We start from the raw sequence: 24611 nt of genomic DNA on the forward strand, positions 1-24611 counted from the left end.
CAAAAAAAGGGAAAAAAATCCAATGGGAGAATTACAGAGAAATTTCCCTACCAAATGTTCTAATAAGATTTATGCAAGCATACTTGAGTAGAGAATAAGAAAAACTGTGAATAAATAACTAGGAGCACCACCAACTGGATTCATACCAAACAGGAGGCATCAAGATCTGATTTTCAATTCAAGACAAATAGCTGAGCAATCACGGGATTTCTTGACTATCTGTCAAGAAAGGATCTGTATTTAAATTTTATAGATTTGGAAAGGAAAGAGAATATAATAAGGTTCAAGAGGCAAATGCTACACTGAAAATAGAATTTAATACAGTGTATATTGAAGTTGTAAGTCAGCAGTTAAATTGAAGGAGATATTCTAATATAAAATCAGTACTATCTCCATTCTTATTCATCATCAATATGAATCAAATTATGAAGGTATTAAAAATTGGAAATATTCATAATTCACCTCAATTTTTTTGATATAGATGTTATACTTCTAAATAAATCCAAGTCCCTAGGATTCTTTGCCTAAATAGAATAACAAGTGAAATATTTGCTAAAATAAAGAGCCAAAAGGCTTCACTTCGGCAATGCAAAATGATTAAGTGGATATTAAATCCAACATCATTTCAAAGCCGAATACAGAAACTATAAAAGTTGCATGTGAAAATTGACCAGAGAGCTTGTGGGAATACACTCATTGCCATACTAAGAGTTTTCCTAGCCGAACCTTTTAGGCGATGCTTAAAGCGCCCATTTATTCACCTCCTATTGGTCCATTTTTATAAGGTTTCACTGGTCTGACAGCTGTTTCAAACTCAATGGTTTTCATCAGAGACCAGGCAGAAACCTAAGAGAGCAAAAACTCTCAATACTAAGGAACTCGAAGTGTCACAGAGGTATTTTCTGTAAGCAAACGCTCGGTCAGTGTGTAAAGTATTTACTAAAATAAAGAGCCAAAATGCTTCACTTTGGCGATGCAAAATTATATAAATTAAGTGGATATTAAATCCAACATCATTTCAAAGCCAAATACAGAAACTATAAAATAGTTCAGCTATTTTGGCACAATTTTTATAAAGATAGTAAATTAATTAAATATGTGCAATATATATATAAGCACTACAGACAACAGACAATACAATAAGCACTGTGGCAATGGTGAGGAGTCAGTAGAATAAATCTATTTACAATAAGAGAGAAACTAGTCAAAACACTAAACTTGCTATACAAGAAAGTGTTCAAACCAATTTTAACTTATGGATCTGAGAGATGGATTAGAAAAAAATTAGCTGATGATAGATCTCATACCACAAATATGAGAAAAATTAAGGGAGTGATCAAATAACATCAAGCAGGAACATATTAAAAAAAGATATTAGAAAGGTGCTCACATTATTAGGGTTCAGGAATGTGTGAGTGGAGCTAATCGAAGGTGGTATGACAACTTGAGTAGGATGAGAGAAAAGATATTAGAGAAACAGGTATTTGAATGGTAAGAAAAAGACCTAGAAGAAAAGTGAAATATAAAATCTCATAATGCTGAAGTCCTGAAAAATAACCAACTAATTTGGAAGAAAATTGTTGAAAAGCATTACAGTATCCTGAACATTCCTTAAGAGTACATAACAATATAAAATTTGATGATGGCAGTTTTGGTGCCAGCCTCAAACCTATGAAAACCATAAAAACATGAGTACTTCATTATTATTATTATATTATTTTGTGTGATGATACAGTGGCCGTGAGGCCCTCATGGGGAGGTATGGCACATCTCATTCCCCCCCCCTATTTTATCTGGGCTCGGACCACCATAGCTGACAAATCAGGCCTATGGCTGGGAGGGACCGTTTCTTAAATATTCCTGACTGTAATCTGCGTATGTTCACAGGGTCAGTTTGTCTGTTCTGGAGTACTTCATGAAAACTCAATATTTAGTAGCAGCAACATTGATACCTAATTCATATACTGTTCACAACCAGCAACTGTTTGTTACTGGTTTCATTTCCAGCCAAAAGCAACTAAGGCTATGGGCCTAGTGTGTTACATCTGTAAACATCTATAAATTGCATGTGCTCTTTTGACTGGTTGGCCTGTTTTGAAAGATGAAATATCCATATAATTGTGAATGAGGTAAGCATCAATGCTACCAGTGGATGTTGAGTGTTCATTAAGGCAGGAAGGTTGCACTTATATTGTGAGATGTGAAATGATGAGAAGGAAAGAGTGATAAATTTCAGGAAATGGTTAAAATACATCTCATACAAGTAATATACAATTATAAAAAAGTCAGACAGGAATGAAACAGAACATTGAAATGAAATTAGGCAAACAGTGAGAGAAAATGTTCTTATGGAGGTGGAAAAAGTTGATGGAAGTTTTTTCACTTGGCTATACTACCAATTATATATTTGGTTTAATCCTTTATCCAAGTGTAAGCAAACAAAGTTTGTGCCTGAAGTATTTTCAGGACCGGATCAACTCATGATAAAGGTGGTATAAGTTCTGATCACTTGATTGCTTATACTTGGATAAAGGATTAAACCAAATATATAATTGGTAGCAAAGCCAAGTGAAAAATGTTCCATCAACTATCTCTAATCCAGAGAATTTTAATAATAAGGTGTTGACACCTTTTGGCAACTGGTATATGGTGATATGACTTGTGCATTAATTCCACCTTAGTATCACCACCTCTGGGTTTGGCTCCCACTGACAAGACCTCAATAAAAGTGAAACCGCTCTGGGTAGTGCTCCTTTCCATAATGCATTCCTTTATACATACCCATAAGGATATGTGCTTTGCATTATGGGATACTAAGGCAAGTGATCAGAACTTATACCACCTTTACCACGAGTTGCCCCAGTCCTGAAAATACTTCAGGCGCAAACTTTGTTTGCTTACACTTGGATAAAGGATTAAACCAAATATATAATTGGTATCATAGCCAAGTTAAAAAACTTCCATCAACTATCTCTAATCCAGAGAATTTTTAATAATAAGGTGTTGATACCTTTTGGCAACTGGTATATTGTGATATGACTTCTGCATTACTTCCACCTTAGTATCACCACCTCTGGGTCTGGCTCCCACTGATGTGCTTTTGTGCAGAAGTGGTTCCCTTTCCTTGAGGTATGAGAGGCTCTGCTTGGGGAGGTTTTTGCCTGTCTCTGAGTGGGGCCACCACTGAGATTATGGCTCTGTCTGGTGGTGGAGTGAGCCTGCCAGTGGGTAGAGCCAATGCTGAGTTCTTCTCGGTGATGGGGTGAGCCTGTCACTGAGTGGAACAATGCTGAGTTGGAAGGTTCTTCGGTCACTCGTAGGGAGTGGTCTGGGGGACTGCCTGATTTTTAGAGAGTTCTTTACTTAAACAGCACCTCAATAAAGGTCGAAACCAGTCTGGGTAGTGACCCTTTCCATAATGCATAGCATTATACATACTCATAAGGATATGTGCTTTGCATTATGGGATACTAAGGCAAGTGATCAGAACTTATACCACCTTTACCACGAGTTGTCCCTGTCCTGAAAATACTTCAGGCACAAACTTTGTTGGCTTACACTTGGATAAAGGATTAAACCAAATATATAATTGAGGTGTAATAAGATAATGAGTGACCAATGGCCACACACACACAAAGATGTATGTTTAAAAAAAAGGGATAAGCATAGTAAGGAAGGAAAAAGTTCAGTATCAGCATAAAATGGCCAGTTAGTCCAAATAAAATCTAAGGAAAATCTGTAATGTAGTGAAGAGGAGAAATATAATTATAGAAGGGCAACACTGGTAAAGTAAATGATATAGAAAATGTAATGGAATTTTTAATATGTAATTATGAACAAAGAATTTATTATATTATTCTATTACAATGTTTGTCTTTTTATGATCTTTGAATTTTTGTTGCACTTATGATTGCTTTTAATTATTATGTTAGTAAACTGTGTGGTAGTATTCAGTGGAATCAAGGCCACATGTCTAAGAGTCTATAAATGTCATGGTGAAACACCACCATGAGAGTAAATTCAAATAAAATAATCACTGGCATTAAAATGGGAATGAAATCTCTCTCAAAAAATCTCCTCCCAAAATTTAAAAATTCAAAAAACTTACAGAATAACTCTTCTGAATCCACTTTACCAACATTTGCACATAAATACCAACTTAAACAACATGCACCACCACCACCACCTACAAAAAATCTAAGCTGACCTGTTTTTGACCAAATCAACAAATTACAGTTATAACAGTCCATCGAAACTGTCCAAATCACTGTCTGTATGATGATTCCCTCCCCACAGTGTGGCACATGTGCTTTTGTGCGGTCTAACATTCCTTGCCAGAGGATGCCAAATCTTGAATCTCCTGTCTATGACCTCTAGTTTTAGGTTTCCACTTGAAACCTAAGCAAAGCCATCCTCCACCTTGTCCTTTGGCATTACAACACCCACCACCACCAAATGGGAAGACTTGGCTTCTGCTTTTTGTGGTCAGACTACTGTTTCCCACACACTATTCAAAATTTCAGCTAATATCCAAGCCATGGTTTTCCAAGTGTATTTCCAAGTGGGCTTCTGTAGCACAAATGGAACAATAGGATAATGCACCCTTCAACTCGAAAAGACTTGGATCTGATTCTCATTGAGACAAGAGGAATCTTTATATGAACTTATGGACTATTTTTAATTGAATTTAAGTTTAGCCAATCGCACATGGAAGTAGTATAGTTTTTCACCCTGAAAACTAAATTCTTTTCATCCTGCACACAGGCAAATTTCCAGAGAACACATACAATTTAAAAAAAAAAAAAAAGTAGTACATTGTGATGTTACATTTTATAGTGTATTAGTAGATGGCATGGAGTAGCGTTGATTTTAGTGTGAAGGGTATAAAGAGCTCTCCTGCAATGAGTCCTTGGGGTGTCAAATAATAATATTAACTAATAATAAACTGAGTTTAGTAACCATTAAACTCGACTTACTTTTGTTGAAAAAAAAGAAGACAAAACCATTTATGTTAATTATTTCACAATGTAACTGACTAACTACCTTTCTAGGTAGTTCTAAGTATTACATAAAAAAAAAAAAAAGTGCACTGATAGAAAATAACAAAAATATCATCCAATGTCAATAAATAAATACACAAAAAATTTTTTTTAAATCTTGCTTACAAATATGTATACAATTCTGAATACCAAGCTTAAGCTTAAGGTCTTGGTTGTTTCAATGAAAAAGATTCATAACAAAGAAAATGAATCATGCAATTTTATAAAATAACTATTCCAAATAAAAACACTATTAGTATTTTCAATTAATTTTTTTTTTGGTATTTTTTGGTGGTTTATTTCAACAATTCAACCTTCCCTTTTCCATTAGAAAACAATAAAAACACCTGATATATTATTATTATTTTACAGCATCTCCATGGAGTCCAGAGACTCATTGTGGGAGACCCAAATTAACCATTATACACACAAATCCTATCATACCTCTCCTTGAATCGATTCACTGTTAGGGAACTCATGTCCAATTCTGGCAATCCATTACACTCACTCCACACTCTCCAGGCAAAAAATCTAGTCCACACACTCCCTACAAATCACACTCTTACACAACTTCCACAGATGGCCCGTAGTTCTCTATCTGAACTATACTAAAAATTTTCACTTGCATTAATTTTATAAAACCCCTTTAAATCTTATAAGTTTCTATCATGTCCCCTCTTTTCCACCTATTAACTAAACTTTGCAACCCACAAACCTTCAACCTATCCTTGTAGGGAGTATTCCACAGACTTATCAACATCTTGGTCACTCATCTCTGAATCCTCTCTACCACCTCCATTGGTTTCTTTGGGGGAAACCCAGGTGATCAAACATGTGCACAGTAGTCAAGATGTGGCTGAATCATAGCCTTATAAAGAGGGAAAATAACTTTCCTATATTTACTTGTTAGCATGTTTTTCAACATCAAAGTAATCCTTTGAGCAATTTTAACTTTTGCAATATTATTATTATTATGTGACACCTCCAGGGAGTCCAAGGACTCATCGAGAGAGAGTGTGCCAACAGCATCGAATGATTGAATCCCTTCCAACTACTAACCATGCTCAAACTTGCTTAACTTTTTGCATGCGCCATTAGTAGCAGAGGCTCTACCAATCAACCAACCTTTGCTGGCAATATGCCCTCTGAACTTCAACTATTTGTCCATCATTATCTCCAAGTCCCTAGACTGATCAATTTCTTGCAATCCAGTACCATCATAATTAACAATCATTATCCTTTGTCCACAATGCCAATTTATTTAAATCATCCTGCAGGATATCTACATCACCTTTATCAACTATTGCGCTCCCCAGTTTTTCATCATCAGCAAACAACTGAATATCCCCTCTTAAACCTTTCCCTATTTCATTGATATACAAATTAAAGAGTAGTGGCCCTAGTACCAAACCCTAAGGTACTCCATTAATCATCATCATTCTCCAAGATTCCACTTCACAATATACTACTCTCTGGTATCTGACTGTCAGCCACTCCTATCCAGGCTACTAGTGTCATATCCATTCCCATTTGCTCCGGCTTTTGTAACAGTTTTCCATGTGGTAGTCTGACAAATGCCTTAGCAAAGTCAAGCAGTATCATGGTGTGGCCATTACCATTATCCAATTCGGTTGTCAATTATAAAACATGAACAACTTACTATGACAGGACCTACCCTTTACAAAGCCATGCTGCCCACTATAGAGTATTGAATCCCTATCCATCACCCACTGTTGTATTTTACCTTTCACCAATTTTCTAATACTTTAACAACCACTCCTGATATATTAATTGGTCTGTAGTTTGCTGCCTCTGTCTTAGAGCCATCTTTATGCAATGGTACTATATCTACAACTATATCTTACCCTCTTTCCACTTCCTTGGAACAATGCCAGAGCTGTGACTTAGATTGAACAATTTTGTCAGAGGCAATGCCAAGTCCATGGTGCTTAAGAGTCAAAGCTGTATAAATGAGAGGAGACCTCCACATAGCCTTTAAAGGAATGCAGAGAGCCAACCAGGGCTTCTGACTTATTGTCCAATCCTCACCTTCTCGTGGTGCACCCTGTTGGGTATCTACCTGGATACTGAACAAACAAGGATGGGCTGGCAATTTGGGATATAGCCGACCAAATTGTATTCTTATTGGTTAAACCAAAATGAAAAAAAAATGATGATACAACATGACAAAATTTAATGCCGGGCTGGGGAATCGCCCGGTTAAACAAGGCCCCCTGTTGTTTTTGCCAGGGAACCAGGGCGAACAGCGAAAAGTCAGCTACTGGAACAAATCTCAAAACACACCACAACTGAACATCATCAGAGTTAAAGATCGGTACTATCAACATAAGAAGCCTGAATGGCAAAGAAATGGAGCGAGCTGAGGAATTAGATAAGTACAGATAAGTACCAGATCGACATAATAAGGGTGACTGAAACAAAAAAGACAAAAACTGGTGAGATCTTTCTAAGCATTAAATACAAAATGTTATACTCAGGCAATGACAATCAAGGAAAAGAAGGAGTAGCCATAGTATTCAACACAAAATACGAGGCTAATCTTCTTGAATGGCAGGCAGTCTCAAAACTCTACTTGAGACTGCTTGATGTGGGCAAATATGAGAATGGGGAACTGGACAATGAGACTATTTGTGCCTATGGTCCAACAGAAGGTTCTACTAAGGTAGAAATGGATGAATTTTTTGATGCTTTAGAGAAAGCATGTGATAGAATAAAAAAGAAAAAGTTGGTCCTTGTCGGATCTAAATAGCAGAGTAGGAAATGATTGTCAGACATACAAAAATATTTTGGGAAAATTTGGACAAAAGAGCAAAGCTAATAATAATGGCAAATACCTGTTGGATTTCTGCTCAGGACATGGACTGGTTATTACTAACACCATGTTCCAACACAAAAATGTGCACAAATTCACATGGAGAGAAGAGGCAAGGAATAAGAAAAGTCTCATTGACTATGTTATTGTTGATAGTGATGTTTTCTCACTGGTGCAGGACACCAGAGTGTACAGAGAATTTGAAATTGGAAGCAATCATTTAGTCTCGAGCAGGATAAAATTGAATTTCATATTGAAAAGAATAACGTAAGAAAATTTTTAAAGCGAATAAAAGTTGAGCAGCTCTCAGATGTGAACTGTAGACTAAAATACACAAAGATTATTGAAGAAAAAATGAAAGAGTTTGAGAACAGGAATCAAACCTTGGAGATTTTCATTTTCATCTTGTCATGTCCCCTTTCCTCCCTCCAATCGATGTCCCCGTAGTTAAAGCCTTGCATAATAATTGTTCAGCCTTCATTCATTGTGATAAGCATCTACATCTTTCTGTGGACCCCTGGTCTACAGCTGCACCCAATAACGTATTTTTTCCTATTTGTCTCTATCTCACACCAGACAGTATCAAATGAACAATCTCCCTCAGGCCTAAAATCCTCTTTTAACTTCTAATTTTGTTGGTTGTAATTCTTCAGCTATCATCAGTAATACCTCACCTCCTGTCTTGTTTCCTCTATCCTCCCTGAAAATACAATACTCTTTACATTCTATCCATGTAACTATATCATTTTCAGTCAACCAGGTCTCACTGATGCCTATAATTTTTGGCCAAGTCAAGCTAACCAATACCAAAAACTCCTCATCCCTATTTCTGATACTTCTTGCATTTGTGAGCATGCATTTCAACATCCCTTTGTACCCATAGTTACCCTTGTGTAATGTCATTACCAACCCATTCAAATCGGAAACCTGTGAAATCCCATTTGGCATCAGATAATCATTATTACTGTACACATGCTCATTTATCACAGGAGTGGCCAGACACATGCTTGATTTCATCCTCCCTAGTTTCCCTGGTTTTGCACTACCACATTCACTTTCTCCAAACATCTAACTCCAAAACCATTTAAATGTAGTATGTTCAGCATATATAAGTCCTTTTGTCCATCAAATTCACTCCATACCTCAATAAACTGCACACCATTTCTCTTGCACAATCTTCTCATTGACAATCATTGTCCTTCTTTTCTCAGTTCTGTCCTATCATATTAAGGCATCAGACTCATAATCTTAACTTTCTTACTCTTAATTTTTGTTTCTACTAACAATTGTTTCATATCTTCTCTTATTGCATATTTCTCACCTTTCAAATCATTTGTGCCAGCCAAAATAAGTAACTTGTTTGCTTCTTTCTTCTGCCTACTTATAACTTCACTAACGTCCTTTATTTTCCAAGCTGGAGCAGGAAAATATGCTTGCTTCACTTTCCCATTAAGTATACCTCTTATCATCAAATCACCATATAATACTTCTCTGTTCTCCCAGTTTCTTGCACTTTTATACTTTTCCCATTCACTCTTTCTTTCTTTCTTTCATTCTCCGTCCTTCCATACTACATGCCAATCGTTTCTGTCACTCAAGCTCACGTTTTGTCCTGTGAAGTCCATGTAAATGTGCAATTTATATATAAATAGTTAACTGATAATACCAAGCCCTTTATTTCTAAAGTAATAAATTTAAATTAATAGACCAGAATATGCTGAGTTGAGTTTTGTTTTAACACATAGTTAAAACTTAAGTTAGATCTGGAAAAGACATATGCCAAGTTACCCAGAGAAAAGCTTTCCAAAACACTACAATTATATGGGTTTAATGGAACATTATACAGAGCAATACATAGTCTATATTTAAGTTATCAGTCAGCACTTAGAATTGGAGGAAATACAGGAATATGGTTTCAGCAAAACAGGTGTTTGATACCAAGATGGCAGGAAAGAGACCCAAAGGAAGACCAAGGTCTAGATGGACTGATTTAGTCAGAAATGCCTTAGAAGCATGAAATGTTAGATACGACAATATTGGAGGAAATTTGTTGAAAGGAGATAAATAATAATATAAGCTTAATTCAGTGCTGTCATTGTTACCTGAACACCCCTTGGGGGATACATTCAGGAAACTGATGACGATGACATATGCTGAGTAGAGTCTTGAAACAAGCCTGTAGGTTGAACACAGTAACAACCAGTATTTTATTATATCTTATCAATAAGCTGCTAATTATATTATATAAGGCTATACATGCCATGTACATTATTTGAGTATTCAAAGAAGTTTGAAAATTTTTGCTAGATGTATATATATTAATGAAATATTGCTTGTCTTAACAGCTTATTCAACGGTGCACTTCCATAGTCATGTTTTTAAACAGAGTTTGAAAATTTTAAATTTCTTTGAATACTCAAATAATGTACATGGCATGTACAACCTTATATAATATACAGGGTGGCCATAAAATAACTTTCCCTCTCTGTAGCTAAAACCAATAAACGGAATGAGACCAAATTTTATAATGAGACTTTTGAAAGCATGGGGAGATGATTTCCACGAAAAAAAGATTTCATACCAAAAGTCGCCAATAGGTGAAATTTTGGCGCTGGCAGGGCAGTCAGCAGTCAAATATTTACAGTGAACGTAGATAAAAAGGATTATGCAAATTTTACTATGCATACGTGACAGCAGCACCACCAATTCCACTTAAAAAGGGATTGAGAATGTTTAGGCAGTTATTCAAATGACTGACAAATTGTGCTTAATGTGCGTCCTACCTTGCCTCAGCGTGCTTCACTTTGTAAAGTTGTTTTACCTTAAACAGTGTGATGCCGTAGCGGCCCTTCGGGAATTTACAAGGCTTCATAACCTGTGTACAGGTCCCATGTCAGCTGTAGCACTGATAGCTATGATTAAGAAGTTTGAAGAAACTGGATCACTAGGAGTTAGACCTGGCAGAGGACGGAAAGCAGTGCAAGAAGAGATTGATGAATAAAACATTATTTCCTGTGAGTTCAATCACCACATTAATTTCTGTGTCTCTCGCAAGTTGTTGTTTTAGTTTAATTATTATTATTATTATTCTTATTATCATTGGAAGTGCCACATATCCAGCTGGAATGAGTGACGCAGCTGTCGTTTACACCGTCGAAATGTTATCATTCTATTTTATCTGCCTTTAATGTAATTATACGCTTGTTTTTGGCTCCGCCAGTGCCAAAATTTCCCCTATCGTCGACTTTTGGTACTAAATTTTTTTTGCAGAAATCACCTCCCCATGCCTTCAAAAGTCTCAATACAAAATTTGGTCTCATTCCATTTATTGGTTTTAGATAGAGATGCCTCCAAAGAGGGAAAATTATTTTATTGCCACCCTGTATAAGGCTACAAACAAACTTCAAACAAAACTATTTCTGACTATTTTAAATCTGACACTTATCAAATTATAAAAAAAATACTTCACAGAAATAAAGAAGTAGGATAAAACATAAAATTACTAACTATATTTATTTAACTAATAAATTACTATGCCGATATTTTACATTGGTCACCAAAGCATCTTCGTACATGAGTGCAGTGATGGTCACTCACTGACTATCTCAATACAATGATCTCTCATATTTTAGGTAAAGCAATGATGCCAAATTTGCAGATTTGGTGAATGTTGTAATGCTGTGACAGATTCTAGAAATATTCTCTCTCATTTGCATTAATGGCATGGTCTGCTATTTCAGAACAGATGTAGTGCAGGTAACAAACGTAGGTTCTATGTTTTCTCCAGATTGATATTTATCGCTCTTGTTTGTCCAAAATAAAAAGTAAACAGGAGCAAGAGATGTTGTAGACCCCCTCCTCCCAGCTTGGTCTAGCACTACTAGTTTCATCTAAATAGGGTGGGTAACCTTTTTAAGTGTGCATGCCAAAATTGCCAAATCTTTGATGCAAAATTTTCAAGTGCCAACCAAAATTTTTGGGAACACGTTATTATTTGGTGTCTTTTAAGTATTAGGAGAACTTTTTCAAACAATCAAAAATCGCACTAGAATGGTAAAATCAAAGAATATCGTAAGAGTGATTATTGTAAGTCATGTAAGACTGAAAGAATGTAAAAAATAGTGACAGAATTTTTACTTACAAGTCCTTCTAGATTGTTGATAGTGTGGATATTTTTTATTTGCCTTTAAGTGGAATTCTAGCTGCTATATAAAGCCATACAATTTAAAGATGCAATTTTTAACATCAGCAAAAGAGTAAACAATAATTCTGAATTTTTTTCTTTTTCTTTATAAGGATCAATCAGACATAAGTTTTTTTCAAATTTTCCAATATGTTACAGTGCACAATCTCATAATCATTTTACTTCACTAAAGCACAATAAAAGAAAATAAAATTAAAGATATTATTTTATTAATTCTTAATCCCTTATAAGTAATACATCAAATTGCAGATAAAATAAAATGTTATTTTACCCATATAATATATTAAACAGAAGTTAATCTTTACCATTTTTTAATAGAAAACATCAAATAAAAACTAGAGAAAGAAAAATGGTGGACGTTTTATTTATTTAGCATCAATGAGACTTCTGCTGCTGCATCACTGATAACAGAAAATTTATATCAGGTATATATTTTGTAACCTTTAGAGATATGCATGTGCTACTAGTTTCATTAATGAGAATTAACAAAGTTCATCAGTGAGAACTATGATTCACACAAAAATATGTAGATACAAAAATGAATAGTAATGCTGTTGCAAGAGTTTTTAAACATTAAAAAGTTTCAGGAATTCCAATTCCAAGTCCTTAGTACCTCATTTTTCGCACTTTTCTCTGTAACTCCCGCTTTAATCGCTCCTTTTCAATATTTTCCAAGTTAACTCTAATGTCAACAAATTTCTGTCTCCAAATTGAGCTACTTTGAAAATCAATCAACTGCACTGCATTTCAAACTCATCCATATGTATCCATGAAAACATCTAAAAGTTTAACTTATCCAGTTTTATAGTGTCTGGAAACTTAATGAATTTTGCAGTCTCTTCTAATTCTCTGAACTTAACAAATCTTAGAGAGAACTACTCAACAGTTGACACAGTGACATTTAAAAATAGCTTTTGAAGACATTACGCTGGCAATCTGTTTTGTCATCCTTTTAAAGATCACTGATGTATTTCTTTAGGTTTGGAAAATATCTAAATCTCTCACTGTCTACATCTCTCTTAAAAACTCCAAGTTTCATTTCAAATGCCTTTATGCCATCAAACATAACATCAAGAGTCTTACCAGAATCCTGTAGTTCAAGGTTCAAGTCATTTAAATGTTCACAAAAATCTGTAAAAAAACATCAGTTTATGTACCCACACGATGTCATACATTTCTTTATAAGACATTTGTTTATTAGTCAAAAAGAGATTTATCTCATCCAGGCATTCAACAAATCATTTGAGAACAAGATCCCAACTAAGCCAACGAACATTGTTGTACGTTATTAGTCCTTTGTACACCGCATCCATCTCATTCAACTGATTCTGAAATTATATTTTATTCAAAGCACATGCAGAAATGGAATTAACAACCTTGGTTGCTGTTTGCATCACTTCTTGAAGTTCCTTTAGGCCACAGTCTCCTCAGGATTCTGGCAAACCAATGACGTAAAAAAGTCATTGGTGTGCCACTTTTGGCAGGTATGCCAAGGGTTCCCCACCCCCTGGTCTAGATGATGGAAACAATCATTCAAAGAGCAGAAAAGAGTAGCTAATTTTTGGTATGGTTTGTGAGAATTTTTCTGAGGTGTCCCAGATGTAGGGAATGAATTGATTTTTTGTTCTGGATTTGGAAGAGAGGTGGGAGGTGGATAGTGTTCTGCTGATTTTGTGAAGGCAAAAAGTGTCACAGATGTGATTGTGGATAGACTAATGTGATCCAAGCAAATGGTTCTAGCTTAATTAGCTAAGGTTTTGATAGCACCAGTACTGCTGGAAGTCATGGTGATGTGGCAAGTGATGTATGTACTTTCCCGTATGGGTAGGTTTTCTGTAGACAGAAAAGGATAAGGATCTGCTGGACAGTCAGGTGACCAGAGTATCAAGGATGGGCAACTATTGTTTTTCTTTTCAATGGTGAAATGGATCCTTGGGTGTTGGCTGTTGATGTGTGCTAAAAACATTTCTAACTTATTCCTGCCATGTGGCCAAATGGAGAACACATCATCGACATAGCATAGTCATATTGTAGATCTCAAAGGGATGAAATTTAGGGCCTGAATTCAAAATGTTTCATGGAACGATTGGCAAGAGGGGGAGGGGGTGCAAATAGCTATGCTTTCAAACTGCTTATAGGTTTTTTCTCGCCATGTAAAATAGCCTGTGCTCATGATAAAACTGAATAAGGCTACTATCAGAAGTAAAGAGAGTCAGACATTAATTAGTTCTGACATTTCTTTTAAGGGTACATTTGTGAATAGGGAGGCTGTCAAAACTGCTGATGTCAGCATTTTTTAAGGATCAAGTCTGACAAGCCCCCTGTGTGGTGACCGGAGTTAAAGAATAGCCCATGCATGTCATAAGTGGCAACTAAAATGGGTACCCAGTGCCTGGGGTAAAGCTGGGCCACCATGCCTCCAGGGGACAAAAATATGGAGGCCTGGTCCTCCAGGTTGGGGGTTTGGCAATGGGCTAACAACACATTCCTGAAAAAAAATCTCTTATTAAGAAAGCTAAACAATTGAAAGCCGGACTGACTTCAAGGAAACAACACATGAAAAGGAAAAGGTTAATGAATTTTGGAACATGGAATGTTAGAACAATGTTACAGGTAGGGAAAATGTAAAGTATAGCAGAAGAGTTAAAGAAATATGAATTGGATGTTACAGCATTACAGGAGATAAGATGGAGAGGAAAAGAAAGAATAAACAAAAAAAAAAAAAACATTATATTATGTATTATAGTGGTGCTTAAGAATAAGGAAATTATGGAGTAGGATTTATTATTAGAAAGAAGATAATAAAATCAATTTTAGGATTCACACCAATAAATGAAAGAATTTGCAAGTTACGAATTAAAGGAAAATTCCATAATATCACTTTTATTAACGTATATGCCCCGACTGAGAATGCTGACAAGATTGTGATAGATCAATTTTACAAGGATTTACAAGAAACGTGAAAAAATAAATAAAAATGATGCCATGATAATATTAGGGGATTTTAATGCAAAAATAGGGAAAGAGGACATATTTCATGAAGTAATTGGAAAGTACAGTTTACATGAATAAACCAGTGAAAACTGAAATAGACTTATACAATTAGCAATATCAAATAAACTTAGAATAATGAGTACATGTTTTCAACATAAGACGATACACTTGGGAACCTGGATTATTCCAACAATCAAAGAACGTAATCAAATAGATCATGTCCTGATTTTTAAAAGATGAGTATATAGAGGAGCAAATTGCGACTCTGATCATATGTTAGTTAAAATTAAATTTATATACAGAATATCAAATATAGGCCAACAGGAAACTGAAAAGATAAAGAAATGGAACACTAAAACATTCCAAAATAGAGAAATAATTGATAAATATCAGAAAAAAATAAAAGATAATATTAAAGCAATAGAAAAAGGAAAGAATATAGAAGAAAAATGGGACTTAATCCAATAAACAATTATAAATGCAGCTGAAGAAGAAATAGGATGGTACAGGAAAAATAGAGATGAATGCTTTGATGAAGAATATAAGTAAGGAAGAATGAATCTCAAAGGTAACAGCAGTGAAGCAGTTCTGCAGGCAGACTTGTGGATAGTACATGGAACTGAACCTGACAGTAATGCATCAAAAAGATTCCTGACTAGTGCAGCTGCTACTACTCTACCAGATCACACCTGGAAGCAGTCTGAGTATAGTAGGATATGTCAAGGCCATATATGGACTGGAGTCTAGGCATTCGTGTGTGTATGTGTGGGAGAAACATGTCTACAAGGCGTTCACTCCAATGCATGTAAAAGAAAAAGGTCACAAAAACATCTCCTTTCTTCAATTTACCCTAAAAACCAAAATACCATGCACAAATAAAAAACAAACACTTGGAATCTGGCACCTTGGATACAAGAATTTGATCAAATATGGCATATAGGACCATCAAGCTAACATTTTATGAACTCTCTTCTGCCTTGTGTGATTGGATCACCAGTTTCCTTTCTGGTTATTCAATGCATCTCATAGTGGATGATTTCCCCTCATCGCATTTCTCTGTCAATGTCAGGCTACCCCAGGCCTTCATTTCCTACTCTACACAAAACTTCTGACCACTACTATCCAAGCCATGATTGCCAAGATAATGTATATGGAAGAAGTCAAAAACTCATTCATTAAAAAAAGACTGTAATAACTAAATGCAAGTCTGCTTAAATAGAAGTCAAGTCCTCTGGTCCCTTACCAAGGCTATCAGGTGCAGCTGTTGTCCAATGCCTCTGCCTTTATCACATCCAGATGGTAAAGAAAATTACTTACTGCTTTACAACTAACAACTCAATGTCTATCTTTCACCATAAAGATATTAGAAAAATCCTCAATAATCTAGATACTATAAGTCTGCTGCTCCAGATGGTATATCTCCAACTGAGCTAAAAACTTGCATCAAGTAGAAAGGCTTATGTGTTGGCAGTAAATGACAGCTTATTTAATGGTATTAATTCACAATTACAGTGAATAATCTATCATACCATTACTTTCACCTCAATACATTTAAAAAGTAATGGAGAAGATGATTCAATATGGATTCAATCACTCATGCCACAATAGATATCCTATCCAACCTTACTTAACCTTCGATACAAGCCAAGGTATACAGGACAATCATGCTATCATCTTATGGGCTTTCTTCTGCTTTTTGTGACTGGGTCTCCAGTTTCCTTTCTGGTTATTCACTGCATGTCATGATGGATGATTTTCTCTCATCACATTTATCTATCTTTGCCCGGCTACCCAGGGTGCTTTCACACACTCTTCCTTCCATATACATTAAAAAATCTTCTCTCACTAACTTCAAATCTTATCCTGGCACAAATACATTACATCCAAAACCCCCTGCAAAAAACTTGGTATTCTCTTTTTTTCAAAGTACAATTTTATGTCTATATTCTAAACAATTTATAGATTCCTAATCTGCCTGACTTAAAATACTGTTCTCACATCTGAGATGGAACACAAAAAAAAAACTTCCTAAGAATTGTTGATGCTATCCAGAAGAGGGCATTCTGCTTAGATCCTCTGCCTCTCTCTCTTTCTCATACTCTCTCCAAATGCTTTCTCACAGCTGCTTTGCTTTTAAATTATATCTTTTTTTTATGGTGTTTTAATGGATGCTGCTCCACTGAACTGCTCAACACCATTCCTCCACTTTCTACTAATCATGAATGTTGAGCAGCTACTGGTCAACATTCACATATAGTTTAGCTCCAAGATTATCACATTAACTTATCCACTTCTTTCATTCAATCTATTCTAACTCTGTTCTCTGGAAAAGCCTTCCCCCAATGAATACAATCTCCAACTACTCAAGAAACACATTAATGGATTTCTTCTTTCTCCCTGATCACTGCCCCCCCCCCCCCCACACACACACAGAGTGCTGTTATAATAGGTTTTATAACCTCTTGTGTGTGTGGGATTGAAATATATATGTATAAAAAAAAAAAAAAAAAAAAAGAAGATAAAATAATCCATTTCCCTACATTGGAAGGGCATCCCAGATGAAAATTTGATATTTCACGTTCTAAAAGTTATAAGTCTGGCAAATTTTATCCAGAGCCTAAGATGCCTCTCAGGCTGAAGTTATAATTTGGAACAGTTCAGAGATCCCTATGAGTAGGTTGCCCAATAAACCTTCATTCTGTTTGAATTATGATAAGAGTAAGCTGAATGCCAAATTTGGTAGTCAGGGTGTAGGAAAAGCAACTAACCAACCCTTATGATGTGATTAAGCTAGCTACACTAAGTGGAATCTATGTACTATATATGGTAACCTTAGCTACTTTTATTTGGATCAAATCTGTAAAGAGTTTGGCTTGGAATTCCTTATGTTGTTTTAAATTCGAGATTAAAAAAAAAAAATAATAAGATTATACTAAATCTGATGATATTATCACTGTTCAGGAATTAAAAAATAAATACATAAATAAAATAAATATAAACCTCTATAGTTGTTCACAGGAAATTAAAGCACTGTTCACTGTTCATTTTCTGTGAACCATAAATTCTAATCAATCAAATTTAAGAACTATTAAAAATTTCTACCTTAAGACTGTTTTTTTAAATCAAAATAAATAAAATAACTTAATTTTTTTAATTTGGCTTACCTCTATTCCTCTTAAGTTGAGATACTTTTCATAGCATTCATTCATATCTAAAAACTTTCCATATCCCTCTTCATCAGTAAATTCAACCATATCTGTGTATATATACATACGTATAAAATTATATGGATTTTAAAATGAAGACCTTAAATATAGTAAACTACATATTTTAATCATTATTAACTTCAAGATTCTAAATGAGATTCTGTTAGCAACATTTTGTCTTAAACAATAAACAAGAGCAGACAAATACACCTTCTGTCTAAAAAGAAACCAAACTTTTGATAGAAAATAAAACACAGTCCAATTATAATTATTCAAATCATTTATTTCAATCAATATACCCTCCCTCAGCTTCGATACACTGTTTGTCAATTAATTCATTATATGAGTTTTTTTATATCAGTTTTTGGGATACCGTTGAGGATCGTGGTTACTGCCACTTGAAGGTTTTCAATGGTGTCGTATCGCTTTCCTTTCATCGGCAAATGAAGTTGAGGGAAGAGAAAGAAGTCACAGGATGCTAAATCAGGTGAATACGGTGAGTGATCCTACACACAAACTTGGTTTTTACTCAAAAACTGTCTCACAATGTTCGAACGATGAGATGGTGCATTATCGTGCTGTAAGCGATGAATTCTCACTATCAATCGCTTCAAAACTTCAAAATAAAACTCACCATTGACTGTTTGTTTGGCCAGGTGGAACAAATTCTTTGTGGATAATGCCCTTGGAATTGTAGAAACAAATCAGCATTGTCTTTACTTTTGACTTCTCCAAGCTACTTTTTTTTCGGATGCCCCTCTTCTGGTGGTCTCCACTCAGCACTCTGGCACTTTGTTTCGGGCTCATACTCAAAACACCAAGTTTCGTCGCCAGTAACGATCATTTCAAGGAAATCTGAGTCCTTAATGAGTTTTAATGAGGTCCTTGCAGTGTTCAATTCCATACATTTTTTGGTCGTCAGTCAACTTGTGAGGAACAAATTGCGAATTCAATTTACAAAGTCCCAAACTCTCAAAATGTTGTGCACAGTTAATTTTGGAATCCTCAATTCACCTTCAATCAATCTCATGGACGATTTCGGCCTTCCTTTGATGAAATCACGCTTTTTGGATGTTAACATCGCTCAGTCCAGTTTTTGGACGGCCAGGCTTTTCGTCATCCTCAAGCATCTCACGACCACTTTGAAATCGCTTAAACCATTTGTAAACTTGAGCACAGGATAAGCATTCATCACTGTATGCTTTTCGATAAAACTTTTACCAGTTTAACACAAAAGTCAATCGCAGCTCTCTGTTTGAAACTCATTTTCTGACCGTTCATCAAAACACACTGTCACTCTTGGCACTATAACTCAGCTTCTAATGAAACAAATGTCATAAACAGTTGACACAACACTAATGAAGGTTGCAGCTTTCGACAACAAAAAGATACAACAAATGGCGCCAGTAGTTTCTTCTATTTTCGAAAAGTTCGGTTTCTTTTTGGACAGAGGGTGTATAATAAAGCATTATATTAGTAATTACTTTCAGTTATTTCCAAATAAGTAGCATTATAGTAGATTCACATTTCAAATGATCACTAAAATTTACAGTAACCATTAGAATTAAAAAATAATAATAATGGTGGATAGTAATCTATGAAAGCATGAAAAGGTAGCAGTCTCTCTTTGTGAAATAGAGTAAGAAACAATTTATCAAAATCATCAAACACCAGAAATTAATGAAAAATGGGGACAATACAAAAGAAATGCATCATACTTTTTTTTCCCCTTTCAATTCAAATGCAACAGAAAGCATTACATGTCACTGAGTTGACAGTAACTGTCTAGTTCCACGACAGTTAGTGATGATGTGACTGGTCACATGAGCACAACACACACACAAGCAGTTCAAAATGGTGGCTGTTATAGATGCACATATATGAAAGAGTGGTGATGAAATTCCATGCTGCAGAAGATTTAAGTCCAATGGAAATTCAATTCATACCTGTCTGAAAAATGTATATGAGACAATACTGTTGATGCAAGCACAGATACTCAGATCCCCCTCCTCCTCCTCCATGCCAACATCCAACTTCACACCAATTTATGCAGGACTGATCTTTCCAATCCCACCCACAGCCTGGATGCATCCTCTGACTACCACCACCACCCATTTGGCTCTCTGAACAATGGACTTCAAGGGTGTCATTTTGCAGCATAAGAACTTGAATGAAGTTGTCTGTGAAGAGCTCTGATATTAGAAAAAGGAGTTTCACAGGGTTGGCAGAGAGTATTGCTCTGTGATGATTAAAGTATATAGAGAATGATGGAGACCTTAATGAAAAATGACAGAATGCTTGTGAAAGATGGAGGATTAATCCAATGTAAAAGCCATTGTTAAATTAAAGTTTCTGAGCAAAAAATAGGAGGCATTAATTTCACACCATACCTCATAATTGCTCATGTATATTTGAGAGTTTTTAGGTGATAGATGATTTTCATTTGCCCTGCATGCAACCAACATCCTGCTAATTTGGAGTACAGGGTATCTCACAAAGAACTATACTACTGGATACTATATTACATTCAGGAATATACAAAGTGAACTGTTGATGTTGCGTGGCTTATTATGGACAGAAAGGAAGATCTGTTGACATTTGCCTCAGAGAACATAAAAAAATACATTTGGAAAGTTGAGACTAGTGGATCATGAGTTGGATATCACATCATAAAGGATTAGATGGATAAAAAGTGCTATATAGAAGCCATTATAAGTCAGAGAGAGAGAGAGAGAAACTGTTTTTTGAAATAGCAGCAGCTTTAAACACATTTCCTGAACCACAACAAGTATCAATTTACCAAAAATCTGGAAGATAGTCTTTTAAGATCAAATTAATATGTGTTAACTATCTTTTTATCCAACATTAGATAGCACCAATTAGGATTTTAGTCCTTTGTGCTGTCCGTTACAATTTTAAACTTCCCACTATTACTTAATTGTTGCTAATCTTTAAAGGTATACCTGTGGCATAACTGAAAAACAACAAATATCCATGACAACCACAATAATAAACTTTAATGAAAGTACAAATACTGCATAGTGAAAATAACAGTACATCAGTGTGAAAACAACAAGCAAATCAAAGAACAGAATTCAAGACAAATACAACAAATTGGTTTACCAATTAAAAACAATTGCTGCATGCTAGAGATTAGTATTAAAATAAGTACTATTAAAATTATTTTTGATATTTACAGAAGATAAGCTTCCGTTGCTCAGTCAGTATAGACGAAGTCCTTTGGTCGGAAAGAGCTGGGTTCGATTCTCGTCAGTGACATGAGGTAGACTTTATCTGGTCTCTTTCGATTAAAGGTGAGTTAGCCAGTCTCATATGGAGGTAGTGGGTTTTTTCATCTGGAAACGCTGGTTTTTTGTTCCCCAGGACAGGCAAACCAGCCCTGTGAACACATGCCTCTACAGACATAGGACACCTCCAGTAATAAGAAGTAACCAACCTATTCTGTAGGATTTCGGTTCCGAATGCCTGCAGGGTAAAAGGTATAGGTCTACACGTCAGCGTAAATTACAATAGGACAGAACATAAGATAAGAATTTTCCAAATTGGGATGGGGGGGGGGGAAAACAATCATTCAAACTCGGGTTAAACAAATGTATAAGGTCTTCACAGATTTCTCTGAAAAGGCATTCATATTTAAAAACTGTTTCTGTAGAGAAGATGAGCTTTCATTTCACAGGATACCATGATTAGTGTCCATACCATACTATGCCAGATCAGACTTTTTAGGTTTAGGTACTTAATGAAGTACTGATGTTCATGAATTCTTTTTTCCCCTCACCCAGAATGGCCTGTCTGTCCAAAGTACTGTATGTCAAATTACATTCGCAGGGAATGTGGTAAACTCTAGCTAAAGAAAGACAGAGGTGATAGTTTGTCTTTTGTACATGGTTACAGATGAGAAATTTTATTGATAGGAAAATATGCAACATTAAGGAGAAACTTCAAAATTCTACCAATAGGTTCAGAGACACCAGAAACATAAGGGATTGGAATCCTGCAGTCTTTTGAAGAATCTTTAGTTGTTGGAACACAGGAGTCAATTTGGACAACAAGGCTCTGGCTGTCAGGCAGTGAAATCTTAATCAAAAGCAAATATAACAAACAGATGCCTGAGCAGTACTCATGTCTTTTATGTAGCACAAGCTATGGCAAGTGCAATGCTGATGATTGCATTCTCATAAGCTCTACTGTCAATTTTCTAAACTTTTATATATGCATATATGAGGGTGGTTCCATAAGTTTCCAGCCTGACTAACTTTTAGAGGTGATAGAAAGAAAACAACTGTGTCACTTCTCAACATAATCTCCCTTTACTTCAACACACTTTTCACATCTTTGAATAAATATTTCTATGCCTTGAAAAAATAGTCTGTACTTTTGTCTGCAAAATAACTTAAAACTGCATTTTTCACTTCACTGTCATCTGCAAATTTTCTTCCTTGAAGGTCTTTCTTCAGTTTCAAGAAGCGGTAGTAGTCACTGGGTGCGGTACTAGATCTGGGCTGTAGGGTGGACGTTCAATCTCATTAAAGCCACAGCCCTTCACTGCAGCCTTTGAAACAATAGCCATATGGTATAATAAATTTAGTTTAATCCTTTATCCAAGTGTGAGCAAACAAAGTTTGCGCCTGAAAGTATCTTCAGGACTGAGGTAAGGTGGTACACACCAGGGCAACTCGTTGCAAAGGTGGAGCAAGCTACCAATACTCCTGTCTCAGTATCTCCTATAATGCAAAACACATCTCCTTGCGGATATGTCTAATGTTCTGCATTAAGGGAAGGGCCACTACCCAGACTAGTTTCGACCTTTATTGAGGTCTCTTCAGTGGGAGCCAGGCCCAAGCTGAGATACTAGGCAGAAGCATTCGCAGGTCATCTCTACCTATAGGAGTTGCCAAATGGTGTGCCACCCATTTTTAATAAATTACTCTGGATTTAGAGAAAGATGTTGAAAGTTTATTTTTCACTTGGTTAGAGTATAATAAATTTAGTTTAATCCTTTATCCAAGTGTGAGCAAACAAAGTTTGCGCCTGAAAGTATCTTCAGGACTGAGGTAAGGTGGTACACACCAGGGCAACTCGTTGCAAAGGTGGAGCAAGCTACCAATACTCCTGTCTCAGTATCTCCTATAATGCAAAACACATCTCCTTGCGGATATGTCTAATGTTCTGCATTAAGGGAAGGGCCACTACCCAGACTAGTTTCGACCTTTATTGAGGTCTCTTCAGTGGGTAGTGGCCCTTCCCTTAATGCAGAACATTAGATATATCCGCAAGGAGATGTGTTTTGCATTATAGGAGATACTGAGACAGGAGTATTGGTAGCTTGCTCCACCTTTGCAACGAGTTGCCCTGGTGTGTACCACCTTACCTCAGTCCTGAAGATACTTTCAGGCGCAAACTTTGTTTGCTCACACTTGGATAAAGGATTAAACTAAATTTATTATACTCTAACCAAGTGAAAAATAAACTTTCAACATCTTTCTCTAAATCCAGAGTAATTTATTAAAAATGGGTGGCACACCATTTGGCAACTCCTATAGGTAGAGATGACCTGCGAATGCTTCTGCCTAGTATCTCAGCTTGGGCCTGGCTCCCACTGAAGAGACCTCAATAAAGGTCGAAACTAGTCTGGGTAGTGGCCCTTCCCTTAATGCAGAACATTAGACATATCCCCAAGGAGATGTGTTTTGCATTATAGGAGATACTGAGACAGGAGTATTGGTAGCTTGCTCCACCTTTGCAACGAGTTGCCCTGGTGTGTACCACCTTACCTCAGTCCTGAAGATACTTTCAGGCGCAAACTTTGTTTGCTCACACTTGGATAAAGGATTAAACTAAATTTATTATACTCTAACCAAGTGAAAAATAAACTTTCAATAGCCATATGGACTGGAGCATTGTCGTGAAGCAGGCAAACAACTTGACTCAGCATTGCTCATCTCTTCTCCTTTATGGCTTCATGTAATTTGTGCAGGAGTGAAGCATAATATTATGCATTCACGGTGGTATTCATTTCCTTGATGTCAATCGACAAAATTCCCTGGCAATTCCAAAAGATTGTTGCTACGATCTTCTTGGTGGACTGAGTGACCTTGGCTTTTCTCAGTAGTGCTTCACTTGGTTCACACCACTCCTTACGTTTCCTTTTGAAAAGATGATCATAATGGTTTCATCCCCGGTAACAATGTATTCAGCACTTCTCTCCAATTCCCTTCACTAAGTTCTAAAAACTTGTGGGAACAGGTCACATGATGTTCCTTCTGAATTGAAGAGAGAGGTTGGGGCACCCACCTTGCACTTACTTTTGTCAT

General features: G+C 35.9%; 1 protein-coding gene across 1 annotated transcript in view; it reads right to left on the bottom strand.

Annotated features, from left to right (window-relative positions):
• noi (splicing factor 3a subunit 3 noi) overlaps positions 1-24611 on the bottom strand; it is a 251677-nt gene that overhangs the window by 130846 nt on the left and 96220 nt on the right. Inside the window, exon 6 of the mRNA XM_090408813.1 lies at positions 18235-18326. Coding sequence (XP_090264939.1) covers positions 18235-18326 — 92 coding nt within the window. The remainder of the gene's footprint in view (positions 1-18234; positions 18327-24611) is intronic.

The sequence above is a fragment of the Typopeltis vanoorti genome, chromosome 19 (assembly GCF_054136105.1).
Source record: "Typopeltis vanoorti isolate ZY-2024b chromosome 19, IOZ_Tvanoo_1.0, whole genome shotgun sequence".
In the NCBI taxonomy this organism is placed as follows: domain Eukaryota; kingdom Metazoa; phylum Arthropoda; class Arachnida; order Uropygi; family Thelyphonidae; genus Typopeltis; species Typopeltis vanoorti.